Source organism: Chinchilla lanigera, unplaced genomic scaffold (genome assembly GCF_000276665.1).
Source record: "Chinchilla lanigera isolate Chin_1 unplaced genomic scaffold, ChiLan1.0 scaffold00006, whole genome shotgun sequence".
Lineage (NCBI taxonomy): Eukaryota > Metazoa > Chordata > Mammalia > Rodentia > Chinchillidae > Chinchilla > Chinchilla lanigera.
The window spans coordinates 684,239-698,891 of NW_004955407.1; the positions used below are offsets into that span (position 1 = coordinate 684,239).

Genomic DNA, 14,653 nt, shown 5'->3' on the forward strand with positions numbered 1-14,653 from the left:
AAAAGAGAAAAGAAAGAAAGGCCTGAGCGAGAATCCCTCTGTGAGCAGCAACTATTCACCTGAGTCAAAGACTTAAAATCTTTATTCTGAGGCCCTTTGTTTTACCAGATTAGCCCCTTTCCTAACTGATATGTAGCCTAATTTTTTATGTGCTAGTTTATAATGCTTTATACTTACTTACCCAAACACTTGGCTAATAAACTAATGAGATATTGAAAAACTCTACTTAGGGAGAATTATTAACTTACACTAAAATGATATAAAACTATACTGAGGCAAATTTTCCTCTCAGTGATTCTCAGAACAACTCTTGGCCTCAAGATCATCAAAATCATTATTCTGAGTATTAATTAGAGTGCAGTATATCTCTGTAGATGTTGGGTCTTGAGCAAATCTATAATAACCCCATGACAAGCTCCTCAAATTGCATTTTCAGAATAAACTCCAGAAGCACACTTTCACTATAATTTCTCTTCATTATGAAAGAAGGCTATAAGATTTTAAAAATAACATGAAATTTCTCATTGTTTGGAAGCTGAATAGGGGCATCATGAAGAATAACTTAACAAATATAAAATGATTTTATCGATTAAAAATTTTCAGTCACTGAAACTGCAAAGATTCAACATATTACATTGGTAATATAGATGCAAATCCATTAAGGAATCAGATGTTCAAAAGTCTAGAGTTTACATTTACCTGCTCCAATGACTCTTTCAATGCGAATTCTTGAAGGATCAATCTCTTTTGCAAATTCATGGACTGCTAGGGATGGGTCTTCATAGGTATCCGGATCAATGTAAGTTTTAATTCCTGGACAGCGTACTGCAACAAAAAGAAAGGAATGATTTAGCTTAAAGTATTGCAGAATTTATACAATTTGTGAATTTTTGAGAAATGACACATGTAAATAGTCAGCCTAGCTATACATTCAAATTCTTCTTTCCTTACTACCTTATCTGATCCAGCACTTCTTTAAAGCTTTGACTCCATGCAATTAAACATTTATTTACCTAAATGTTAATTTAAGATGACTATGTAGTTTCATAGAGTGAGCTGGAAAACATGTATTCCACAAAATACATGTTTTATTTCTCTAAAACTCAGCTTACCCATTAAAAGACCCATACAATTCACGTCTGACGTGGCTCATGAAAGTGGGGAATGAGGCCCAAGCTTCACCCCCAATGAGCCAGCTGTTTAGAGCTCCTCCTGCTTCCTTCACACTCACAGGCCCGAGGTTTTCCTGGCCTCATACCCTGATACTGTAGCCCTGACTCATCTCCAGAAATTCACCCTGATCATAGAGCAACATCTGTGCCACAGACACAGGGAAGGCAGCGACAAATCATGGCCCTTCTCTGGGTGCTCGTAGTCACCCAGAAGTGACTCATGGTCAGTAGTGCTCATGGTCAAACAGAGAAAGCTGTGCTTGTCTATCATGCCAGGAGGGACAGAAATCAAAGTCCTAAATCTTGTCACTGGTGTAGCTGCTGCTACTTCTACTAGTGGAGCTGTCCCGGATGGCGCTCAGTTTAAGGGGCAACTGGGGTGAGAAACCGAGTGCCTCAGAAAATATGAAGTGTGGTTGCCCGTTCATTTGTGATTATCAGAGCAAGTTACACCACAAATATTCTTGTCTTAGGCCTCAATTCATGCTCACTACTTTAGATTGCTGGTGTGTGGAGGGCAGGTTATTTCACTTCACTTTGGGATACTTCCAAATATCTTGCACATGGTTTTATAGGTAACAAGAACACAACTTTTACTGGGTGTGAATTTGTGTGGGTTAAGTGGCCAATGCTACATTTATTGCAGAAGGCCTGGTGTTTGCTTCACAGAAATGGCACAGAAGTGAAAGCCATAACAGTCCAGTGAAGTGTTGTTTGGGTCTCCTTAGAAACATGCTTTTGAAAGAAAATTTCAAGAACAAACAAACAAACAGTGAAATGGTAAATGTAGAGTAGGTGGTGCAGTGCCCATTTTTGGCAGAATTTGCTTCATTAATTCTTCTCTGCTTATTGCTTTCTTCACTTATTGCTTAGTGCTTTTCTTCACTTTTCAGTTTATGTTGGAGGAAGGAGAAAAGGAGAACTGAGAGTCTGTACCTCTCTTTTTATGCATTTGATAGTTTTTGAACTGAGTTGTGACTTGAGATTGAGCTCTGTAAGCTCAAATCTAGTAGCTACTAGTAGGTCACTAGTTGCCTCTAATTGGGTCGATGGACATGCTGAAAAGAGGCTCAGACAGTAGCAAGTGTCGTCTACTAATGATGCAAAGTTTTAACGACAGTTCTCTTATCTAAGGTGATACATTTCTATAGAATAAACTGATTAGTTAGCACCACTTTCTTTTTTGTAAACACAATCTACACGTTATAGGGGAAAATGTCCAAATGTAGTTTCAATTTTGAATGTATGGTTGCTCGTTTCACTTATCCTTGTCTTCTTTAATATCAGGTTGTCTTTCTTTTAGCTCCTTTGTTGCTACAGGTGATTTTAATTGCTTCTTGCTGAGCCCATCTGGTTTAGTTCATGCCAAACTGCTACTTAGAAAACAGAAAATAAATACCTCAGGAGCACCTTTTTCTGCAGTACCAAATGCCCTGCAGTGTATCTTAAAGTTACCCAGCATAAGTTATCTGTCCAGGTGTCTGGATCTAGGTTTCTGCAACTTGTTTTACAGTGTTTCCAGACCATCCTATGCCAAGCACTGGTTGTCAGAACTCTGTCAGTATTGTAGGACTCATATTTGCTATACAAAATAACAGTTTGGAGAGCTGCTGCAAATTATGTGCCTTAGTCCTACCCTCCGTCTTGTGAATCAGCACCTTGGGGAGTAGGGTTGGAATATGATAATACAGACAGTCCTTGGACAACTCCTTATCATAGGAGTCTTAGAAACAGCTCCAAACCATCCCACTGGTTTGTAAGATCTTTATTTAAATCCTTTCCCTCCCTTGGAGAGTGAATCAGATTGGAAAGTCCCTTGTGCCTTTTGCTTAATAGGAAATAAATGATGAGTTTAAACAGTTAAACAAGTTGTTTCATGTATCATCTGTGTACTACGCTTAATTAGTGAACACCCCTTTCTGTTAACTCAGTGACTCACCCTTAGAGAACATGTCTTGGCGAAGTAGTTTGCAATTTGGAGGTGGAGGTGGAAGTAGAGGTGGGTGTTAGGGAGGAGAGGATGGCAATTATCAAACCAACTATAGTGGTAATTATAGTTTGTTTGGGAAGAGACCTTCAAATGAATATAACCTTGTAGTTAGCGCAAGGATTTCATACATATTCTAAGAGTTAAAGAGCTGATACTTTTTTAGTGTTAATGAATTGTAAATTGCTTTGTTATATGTTTCAAATGACAGTTCTTACAAGAAGAAATAAAGTTTCCTTAATATCTCTACATCTAATGCTCCACTAAATAAAACCAGCTCATGTTCTGGAGTCATTATGAATGGTTAATAATGAGATCTAATCAATCAACATGTATTTTTAGCAAAGTCAGTCTCTTGTATATTCTAGCAAGCAGAATTGGAAAAAAAGGTAATGAGAAGCAGGTGCAATTTCTACAAACAAACCTGGAAGCAGATGAAAGCTTTCACACTGAAAGGTTGGAAATACTTTTTTTTTTCATTCTCAACTCAATAGATACAATCTGAAATGAACTCCTGCGGTGCTGAGGAACAGTCATGGAAGGAAGTCACCACATTACTTACAATGCCCATTCTGTAAGTTGTTTCTTCTCTTCTCTTCTGACTTCATCTTGGCCTTTATATACCAGTGACACCTTTTATAGGAGCAAACAGAAACTTATTTTACTAATTATGCAAGATAAGAACTAAAATCATTTAAAACTGATATCATCTGTGGGGAAAGTTTTTGTCATAAAGACTAATTTAAGAGTATTTTATAATATGAAAATATTCTACAGAAAATTTTTGATGCATAACAAAATTAACTCCAGATAAGAATAAAATACTGTGAAATAGATTCAAAAGATAGGAAATGTATAAACTATTTTATAATCAGACATAGCCATCATTTCCTTTCTTATATGACTTCTAATAACTAGAATTGGTAAAAGAACTAAAAATCAATATGAAAAAGTGACTTCATGTCAGAATCTCAGAAATTTAAAAAATTGTCTTCCATTTTTGGTGCTAAATGGCTTGAGGTTTCTTTCTTGATATTTGAGATTTGGTAGAGGCATATTGTATTCTCTTGCTGGATAACTGGGCTCCAGTGACTTCTTTAGCACAAATCAATTCACCAGTATCTACATGGTTCAACAATTCATAAAACTGCTAATTTCAACTGGTTAAACAGAATATATCTGCAGTACACAGTACAACCACTGAGAGTGAGTTTTGCTTCAACTTCTATGAGAATTTGAATATTTATTCAGAAATGTCTTACAGTTTTCATAGAATAATTTCAGTGAATGCTCCTCCATGAAAGTGCATAAGAGATACTTAAAATGAATTTTTGAAATATTATGTAATTTAAATAGTTCTCTCCAATATGTAGAATGTTAAGGCAGTTACTGATGTCGTATAAATTGGTAAATATAGAAATTGAAAACTGAAAATAATTTAGTACAAATTTTTCTTTATCATTAAATTCTCTTTAATGGTATTCAGGCTCTGCTCCAAGAATCCCAAGGTAATATTTGAGTTCTTCTCTCAAATTATTAGGTCCAATTTATTTAACCTATAAAGATTGAAATGTTTACATCTGTCATCATCACATTATAGCATTACTCCCCGCTATCTTCATAAAATGCTTTATTACTTGTATATGCTACTTAAATAATTGTTTACTAAAATACTGCATGAGAAATAAGGCAGGAATTCCAAGTTTACAAGACACTAGTAAATATAACTTATACACTCCATCCAATTTTGCTACATAGTGAATCATTATTAAGTAAAATATTAAAAATCAACTTCTATAATGAGTGGATGGCTTATTTTCCCTGTCGGTTGTAAATATGACAGTACTGTTAAAGTACCCTAAACTTCCAAGGAACTTTCAAACTGGAAAATAATCTTCCTGAATAAAAGTTAGCCACCATATTTAAATTATCACATTTGATTTAGCATGGTATAATATGTCTTTGGAATTAAGATTTCTTTCTAGGATCCCCTTACACTTCAGTAACTGCTCAAGGCTGTGGGCTCTAAAGCAGATGGTCTGTAAATTAGGTACAATTTCATTATCAATGGAATATTATCCAGATAACAGTGCCTAAAAATTCACACACTCAGGCAGCATCCTATTACAAAGGGATAAAGTCTGCTGATATAGTTTTTAAAACATGTAGCAATACACTACATATATGTAATTTGACCTCTCTTTCATTTTCTTTCTTTTTGGCAATAGAGATTGAATCTAGGTTCTCACATTACACATGGTAGGTAGCCGCTCTACCACTGAGCTATATCCCTAGCACACTTAAAAAATTTTATTTTAGGAGAATATCTTGCTAACTTGCCCAGCCTGGCCTTGAACTTGTGATCCTGCTGCCTTAACCTCCCAAACAAATGGGATGATAAATACAGTACACACTGTCACATCAGGGTGCAACTTGACTTTAAAATCTAATCAAATTGTCATGATTTTACAAACAAATACACTTTTATTTTGTTTTCTTTTTTCCAGATGTGAGCCTTTTACCTTCCTGAAATTTTCTTTGATTCCCCTTGTTCCCACACACCATTACTGTCTTCTGCTCCTTCTCCTTGTAAGAGAGTTCTAGGTAGGATAAGAATTTTAAAACTTTTTCAGAAAAAAAAATTAGATCTTCACCAAGAAGCATAGTGTTTGTTTCTTTGTTTTTATAACCAATTGACTCCTGCTACTGATTAGGGATTCTGCAGGCCATGTTTGGTATTTGTAGGCTATAGGATCAAATATTGTGTCTTCAAATTAGTGGTTAATTGGTATAGAGACTCCAAACTTTGCTTTCCATTTTTTATAAAAGGTTGTATCAAAGCTATGGCAAAGAAGTATTGGAGGTTAGTTGGCTCTAGAAATAAAAAAGAGAATCATAAGAGATTGCTGGGAAGTGATATCTGAATGCAAAATGGTATTTCCAAACTAGTATTCTTATTAGGAAGAAGTTATCACTATTCCTTGTCTTCATTCATGTCTTTTTTCTTATTAGTATAGCTAGCATTATTTTATTATCTAAAATCACTCTTTTAAAACAACAGATCCTGAGACTATTTCCATTTATTCTAAGAGTATCACTATGTTTATATACCTGTACTTTTTAACAGGTATAGTGGCCAATGTGCCCCCTTTACAATTCATTTTATTAAACAACCATAATTTTTAATTTTATCACTTTAGAATATTTATTGTTTTTGTTCCTTGATAAATTCTATAAAAGTAGGTTTGTTTCAAGGAAATCTTAACAGATGGCAGTAGCATTTTGTCAGGGACTCACTCTAAATAAGTGTAACCTAAGTACTAGTCATTTGTTGGTCTATAGCTTGTAATCTGGTATCAAAATTATAGATAATAACTTTTTCTATATCTATAATTATGCATATGCATATCGTAGTTTACAATTCAATGGATTTAGCAGTATTTTATATACCATTAGAGAAGCCTATTCTGAATTTCACTGTGATCTTAAAATGAATTTTAATAAAATATAGGTATCTAAGCAGAATTCTAAAAGTGACTAAAACTATGATTGTTTATAGTTTAATGAACTATTGCCCCAGAATATATCTCCTTTCTTGTGTCTGTTCATTTACCAGGTATCAGGGTTTTCTGGTAGGGTTTGTATACCCTAGCCAAAATTAGCATGGATGTTTATAATTTGACTGGCATTTGACTGGAGTTTTGAGTATTTTATAGTATATACTTACAGATTATCTAGAAGATTTATGGTACTTCTTGTGTCTCTGTTGATATGCCAGAGGTATACATTTTCTCTAAAATAACAATCTGACAAAAGTCTTGGCCAAATAGCAAGGGTAAATAAGAAATACCATGTAAGTTTTGAAACAATTTCCTGCATGTTATCTTCATTCTTCTAAATTTTCACAATCTGACCCATAGTAATCATCCAATATATTTAAGAGGTAATAAATAGTTTAATACATTATCACATCAACTCTATGTACAAAGAGAAAGCTAAGGTTCAGATGGGTGAAGCACTTCTACTTGTCAGGATTGAAATCTTGGTATTTTGCTCAGTTGAGTTTGTCATTACTTTAAAATTTCATCCATATTACCCTATGGTGGTGAAATACCAGCTTTATAAAACCAATTAATCAAATTCTAATGTGCAGGGTTTCAATATTTGATTGATAAAAACATCACTTTACTTAACACTGTTTTTAAAGATTTAATATAACTTGTCCTATTGTTTTTCCAAGAAAAGTCTTTTTCATTGTATAATCTAATTATAGTAAGGAAAAAACTCAGAATTAACTCACTGATAACAAATTTTTGATTCACACTTTTCAGACTACAATTACCAAGTGTTTTGATGATTCCATCTGCAGGAGCTTGCTGATGCCTGTGACTAATGAGGGGGTTTAAACTGCAATGTAAAGTTGAGCATCAGCCCAGAATCCGCCCAGCATCCCCCTCTCTCTCAGATGGACTTTGTTAAGGTTAGAGCATCTGAATACACAATGTATAAAAGAAGCAGTTGTTCACAGATCTCGAGAAAATCTGGATGTTTCAGTTACCTCCCAGTGATTAAGAAGAACAAGGTGAGGATAACGAGGAGCGTGAATCCTCCCACGGCCGCCGTCGCGATCACCAGAATCTGCCCTTGTTCTGCCGCCATGTCAGAAGCTGGAACACAGAGGCCATGTTAAAATTTCCTGGAGACAATTTGCTAACACAATTATGTTGCAACATAGGGGAACCAAAAACGCAACATATATGGCCTTTATTTCAGTACTTAGTGTATAAAATGCTAAGCCAAAATAAATATGCTTTGTCTGGTCATTGAGATTATCCCCCACATGAACCTTTCTTCTTCCTTACAAAAGCGTAATAAACACATTCTTGATACCCTACATTTTACGGTGAAGTACATGTTGCAAAATTAAATTAGCAGATAGATTAATGGGTTTTGTTTTACATAATTGCTCATTTATTTCCTCTAAAACAATGTGGCCAATAAAAAGCCTTTACAGATCCGGTGTCTGTTAAAAATGATTTTCTATAGATTTCATTGAACTAAATTCAGACATTCTCACTTACACAGCAGGACAGATATAACAGATGCTGAGACATTAGGAAGGTATTTGAAAAATGATATCTTAAAACTCCATTTTTCTAGAAAGAAAAGGCCAGATAACATGGAAACAACATGCTACATTGTTCGTTGACTATATATATAGATACATATTTTGACTCTATCTATCTATCATCTGTCTATCAAACCCAGGACATTGCACATGCTGAGCAAGAAAAATATCTTAAATCTCCAGGAGCTGCACATTTCACTAATCTTCAAAAATATTAAAAACTATATTAATTTAATTAATTTATTAATATTTCATGATTTTTGCATTGCTGAAGCTTTAATGAAATATAATATTTCTTGGATAGAATGAAAAATTGGTTCAGAATACAGGTAAGGAAACAGAAGCGGAGGGCAGTTGAAGAACATACTCTCAGAGATAAAAGCGAATTCAGGCCTCCAAATTTTTGTTTTATTTCCCTTCTTATACTATAATTTGCAATAATAATTGTATGTCACTATTCTATAATATTAAATCAATAAGATCTTTCAATACCTCTTACCCTGAATAAAGCCTATCTTAAAATTCTGATTGCTTGGAACAGTGATGGTGAATTTTCTAGAGCTTTCAATGATACAAAGGCTTGCTGTGGTACTTGTGCCCTAGGTTTGCCACCACAGCTACAGATAATATCCACTGATCTCATCAATCATAGAGAGCAAACTGAATCAGAGAAAACAGTCTACCAAAAATGTATACATCAGGAAAAGAAGGACTGGTGTATTTTAATGGCAAATTTATTATCATGAGGTTAATACAAGTAACCCTTGAGCTCTACAGTTACAAGAAGTGCTTGAAGTGGTGGCCATTAACTTGCAGACATTTATTAGCACTGTGAACTGCTGAAGTGTCTATACATTTTCTTTTGCAGACTCTGTATATAACCTAAGAGCAAACTGTATAATTTTGTATCATGAAAATCATTAAACTTGAGTATTTTAAGGCTTCCATAGAAATAGGTTTTTTTCTGGGAATTCGGTATGTACTACTTAAGTATGTGTGTACTACTTAATTATTAAGTAAAGATGTAATGCTCTGTGTAACTATATACCCAGAACAATGACATCTTCATGAAAGTGACACATCCACTAGAAAATATATGAACTTTAAATGTGATTGTTGAATCAGTAAGAAACCAGTCACAGCAAAGAGACTTTTAAGGAAATTTTAATGTAAATAAAAACAAATCATTTTTCAGTGTAAGAAATTTATTAAACCTTGGAATTACATTTTGGTCCCTATGATTTAATCAAGACATTATCAGGCACTCTGTTACAGAGTTGAATTTTTAGCTAGTAATCTGTGCAGAGACAAGTGAAACAGCTGCATCTTGTCCAATAAGTACTGTACTGAAGTATTTTTATTAGGTCTTGACTGAATTTCCTAATCTTCAAAATAGCACTGATATCTTGGGAATTGATGTTGTGCTATAAAATATCACATTTTCTCCTTGAAAATTAGTAGATAACAAATTTTAAGAAATTGATGTTATAGAAAATAGCATTAAAATTTGAAGATAAGAAGATAGCACTTAAAAAAGAAAACACTATTCACATAGCAACTATTGTCATTATAAAATACTAATACAGTTCAAGAGTTTTGCACATAAAAAAAAGTTTTGCTCTGTGCATGTATTTTCATAGTAGTCAGGTAACTAGTTGTCTATTTGAGACTATGTATTCAAAATGCAGAGGGGAAATAAGATTACGTGATTCAGAGCCCTTTGAAAATCAGATTACATTGTTGTAGAAAATTATGTTGCCTGCAATAATTATTGCACTGTCACTTTTACTAATACGTCTTGTTTCACATAGTTGTGATTAAATACATACATACTTTTCTTTAAAAATTTAATTGGACAACAGAATATTAAATTGTGACATTTTGAAAACTACATTTCTATATACTGGTTTCTTAGATTTCTATACTAAGGATCCTAAATACTGCTCTGGAAGAATAAAACATACAAATAACCAGTCAATTGAAAACAAGATTGTTTAGTGAAGCACATAAATGATACTTGTGATGAGGCTGGAATGATTTGAAAAATATCTGTAACATCTTTATCAACAACTCCTGTGATTTATTTAATAGTAAACTGTATTCCTAGCACAATCTATAGAGCATCAAATTCATTATGAAAATGTTTTGACAGGTAGGTGCTATTATCCCTAGTTTAAGTAGCCACATGACTTGCCTACATTCACGCATGCTGTACACAGAAAGCTGGCGCTCCAGCTCGGATTCGCCTGTCTCCAAGCCCGTGCCATTGGCTGTATCTGAACCACTGGTCAATCCACTTTCCACCCAGCTCTCTCATTGTCCTTGCACAGGCGTAGCCTTCTATGGCCTTGGTTTCCGGTCGGTAACGTTAGAATGTTGGATTACATATTCTTGTCACAATCATTTAGAGTAATTTTATGGCACTGGCCACAAGTATTGGAAGGAAATAAGCTTTGCCATATGGAAATAAGGGAAGCACCAGGATCTGGGCCGAAGCCCTTGATCCTGATGGATTTCTGCCTTCTATCATGTTAGTGTTTGTCCCTCACAGAGCTCTGATAAGGGTCTCTACAAATGCCTCCAGCATATGTCTCCAGCCCTAGCACATCATTCCCTAACCGGGCTGAATTTCTCTTAGTGCCTTGACTGAGCCAAACTTTACCTAGTGGTCAATTTCTCTTCAGCCCTGCTTTATAAATGTAGCATCATTTGGAAAGTTCTTTTCTGAATGTCTGTGTGGTTCACCCGTCGTACTGACAGGCCTTTAAACTACCTCTACAAAAAAGGTCACAGTTTATTGAAAGTACTTTTTTTGGTAACATGTCACTTCTATTGGAATTCAAATTACATTAGAGCAGGTAATATATTCATTTATGTTATCTGTAGCGAATTGAATGGTGATATTCTCTTTCCATTCCCTCAAAAAGGGGATTTACACATGTAATAAAAATCTCAGTTATCCTGGACTACACATATGGTCCCAAAGCCAATGGCACATGTCTTTATAAGACAAAAAGGGGAAGACAAAGCAGAGAAGGCCATGTACAACCAGAGGCAGAGACTGGATTTACAAAACCAAAAGTCGAAGAACATCCAGAGACACCAGAAGCTGGAAGAGACAAGGAAGGATTCTCCCTCAGAGCCTTTGGAAGGCGCATTTTTGCATATCCAAAACTGTGCCTACTTTTTACTCCACCTAGTTTGTCATAATTTGCTACAATAATCCTAGTAAACTAATACAGTGTCTAGGCTATGGAGCTTGATACAAGGTAGAATCTTAATAACTATTTCTTTGAGTGAATGAATTGAATAATTATTTGCACTAGATGGTTTGCACTGGATGGCTAGACTACTTTAGGAGTAATCTACATCTCCTTCTTTCCCTAATGTGTGAGGAAGACTTACTTTGAATGTAGCTATACAATGAACATGAAAAGAGTGTATCCAACAATAAGCAGAAAAGTTCAATGATTCTGTGTACAACGCTTCCTGGAAGACAGAAGCTATTGGAAATTCACATTTCTACACTTTACGAAACTAAGTAGGTTAAGCTCAGAAATATGAACCTAGGGTTAAGAATCAATTAATTCAATAAATATTTATTGAGCATCTACTACACACCAGGCACTGAAGTAAACATCAGGGATACAGTGATAAGTAAGATAGGCATTGTTATCGTGTACTGAACAGTACAGGACAATTTGGAAAATATACTTAATGTGCTGAGAAGGAGGAGGAGAAAGAGAAAGTGATTTTTCTTTGCTATAGCTGTAACTACTTGGATTCATTTCAAAAGACACTTAGATGAACCATTTGTTATACATCAAGTGGACTTAATAAAAAATATATATCTGTAAATCTCTCCAGTACTTGTCTGTAGTACTATTAATTTTCTTAATCCTGAGGAAAAATTATTTCTAATTAGTTTTGCAGAATAAAATGTCTCCATAATTCAGTCTTGTAAACAGTGCCAATACAGAGAGCTTACATTCTCTCAAAAAAACAAAAAATAAGAAACAAATATAATGAAGTCCATGGTAAGAAATGAAACACATTTAGGACTAGCTGATTGGAAATGTACCTTTGCTTAGTAGAAGGGGTTGTATTCTTTAAGAAAAACAAGCACATTGAAATGATTTATTTTGCTTTATGGTTTTGGAAAGAAGTACACTTTCTTAAAAGGAAGCAATTGTCCAAAAAATGGTGCACAATTGTTACTAAGCAAGGATTTATCTCCGCGCCATGCTTGGCATAAGTTACGATGACATTATTAAGTAAAGTTTGCCGTAGTTGCTTCTATTGGGAGAGGAAATGTAAAGTTCTTTGCTTGGAATAAAAATACAAAAACTAGATTCCATGTTTTTAGGAAAGTGTGTGAAAAAAGTACTTTGTCTAATTGTAACCAGTGCTTTCTTCTGTGGAGGTATATGATTCTGTCTCCCTGTCTGCAATCAAGGTTATTCTAGTTTCTATTTACACTTCAAAGTAAAATCTGTTATTTGTATTCTGTGTTACTTTCTGTGGAATGTTTTTAAAGTTAACTTTTTTCTGCTATGAACAACTCTTTAAAGTTACTGGAGACAGCAGTTATAGGATTCTTTGGATAAAACATTTTTTAAAAAATGCTACCCAGTGAAGTAAATTGTCCTCAACATTTTACCAAAATTACATATTTTGCACAAAAATATGTAGTCTAAATCTCAGCAAATAAATGGATTATCAGTAACTAGTGAACAAATGAATTTAGTTCTTTGGCAGCCAACAGAAGTGAATTGTCCTCTCCAGTCATGTAGTGCAAGACACACAAGAAAGAAACCTGTTGTGAAATCTTCTAACACACACACACACACACTGTTTAATACTACTTAATATGATATACACACACTGTTTAATACTATTTAACATGGATGCTATTTAATCTGAACAATCTCAACAACATGCTGAGGTAGAGAGTAATAAGAGATACAAATAAAAGCTAAGGAAATATTTCTCTTAGAAGAAAATATTCTTCTAACTTTGAAGATGATATTATGTCAACCATATGGTCTTAAAAACACAGCATCATCTTTGATTTTTCTACAGCCTAAGTAAAGTTTTTCATCATGCTTTTAATCATCCTGTGTCATTACTACTAGCACAGCCTTATTTCTAGCTTCAGCCCAACATGATTAGACAAGCTTTCGGATTTTCTGTTGCGCGGGCCTTCCGCAGTGTCTCTTCCCAGCCTTTCTCACATTAGGTGGTTTGATAATTACTTTTTCCAAATAATATTTTAAAATATTCAGACTCTTTTGCATTGTCTGGAGAATAAAATCATCCTTTCCTAGTGGGCATACCATTTTCAGAGATGTCTACACTTGCAATTTTGGAGTCAGCCATCTTAGAATTCTTCCGCTGCTTTCCAGTTGACCATTGATTCTGTTGCCTCTACACTTTAAATATTCCTAGCATTCATCCCCATTCTTTCTAATTCCCACTGCTTTTGTTGTCATTCAGGTACACATCACATGTGTTTGGAATTGGTTAGATAGCAGCTTCAAATATGTAAAGCGACCAGTAGCAAGTAAGATAAAAAATAAGAAAGGTATTCTAAACAGACATCTAACTGTTCTCATATTATGAATGCATAGTTGACTCCATAATAGAGCTTTATTTCAAATTCTTGTGCTTCAAACATATTTATTGACTTTCAAGTTCATAAACAGTACAGTAGCAATGCTCAGAGGTTAGGTTGTGGTGGAAAAGATGTCTGAAGAAAAGGAGCTGAATAGACAGGCACCCTGCAAGATGCACACGGGGAGGCCAGTGGTACTATTTACAGCCGCGTGGAAGAGTTCCGTTTCCCGCGCAGCCTCATCAGCATTTGCTACTGATTGATTTCATGATGATAGCCCTTCTTTCTGGAGTAAGGTGGTAAATCAATGTCATTTTAACTTGCATTTCTCTAATGACCAGCAATGTCAAACTTTTTTTTCATGTAGTTATTGGTCATTTGTATTACTTCTGAGAAGTGCTACTCATTTTGGTTGCCCATTTTTTGATTGGCTCTTTTATTTGGAAAGAGGTCTAATTTGTTTTTAGTTCTTTATATAGTAAAAGTATATCTGTCCAAGGAATATCTTGCTAAATTTACTTCCTGTTCTGTAGATCGTCTCTTCCTTCTGTTGGTTGTTTCCTTTGCTGCTCAAAAGTTTTTAAAATTGATTTGGTCCCATTTGTTCATTCCCAGTGTCATTTCTTGCGTCATTGGGAATCTGTTTAGAAAGTGCTTGCTTATGCCAATGTCTTCCAAACGATTAACTACTTCTGTTTTAACTTAACAAGGATACATCCATAACCATGTTAATAGCAGGACACTTAATAATA

General features: G+C 34.6%; 1 protein-coding gene across 4 annotated transcripts in view; it reads right to left on the reverse strand.

Moving 5' to 3' along the window:
• Epha6 (EPH receptor A6) overlaps positions 1–14,653 on the reverse strand; it is an 822,128-nt gene that overhangs the window by 285,824 nt on the left and 521,651 nt on the right. For all 4 annotated transcript variants that reach the window (XM_013503527.1, XM_005375499.2, XM_005375500.2 and 1 more), the window contains 3 exons: positions 7,718–7,826; positions 3,722–3,792; positions 700–825 (listed from right to left, as the gene is read on the reverse strand). In XM_013503527.1, coding sequence (XP_013358981.1) covers positions 700–825; positions 3,722–3,792; positions 7,718–7,826 — 306 coding nt within the window. The remainder of the gene's footprint in view (positions 1–699; positions 826–3,721; positions 3,793–7,717; positions 7,827–14,653) is intronic.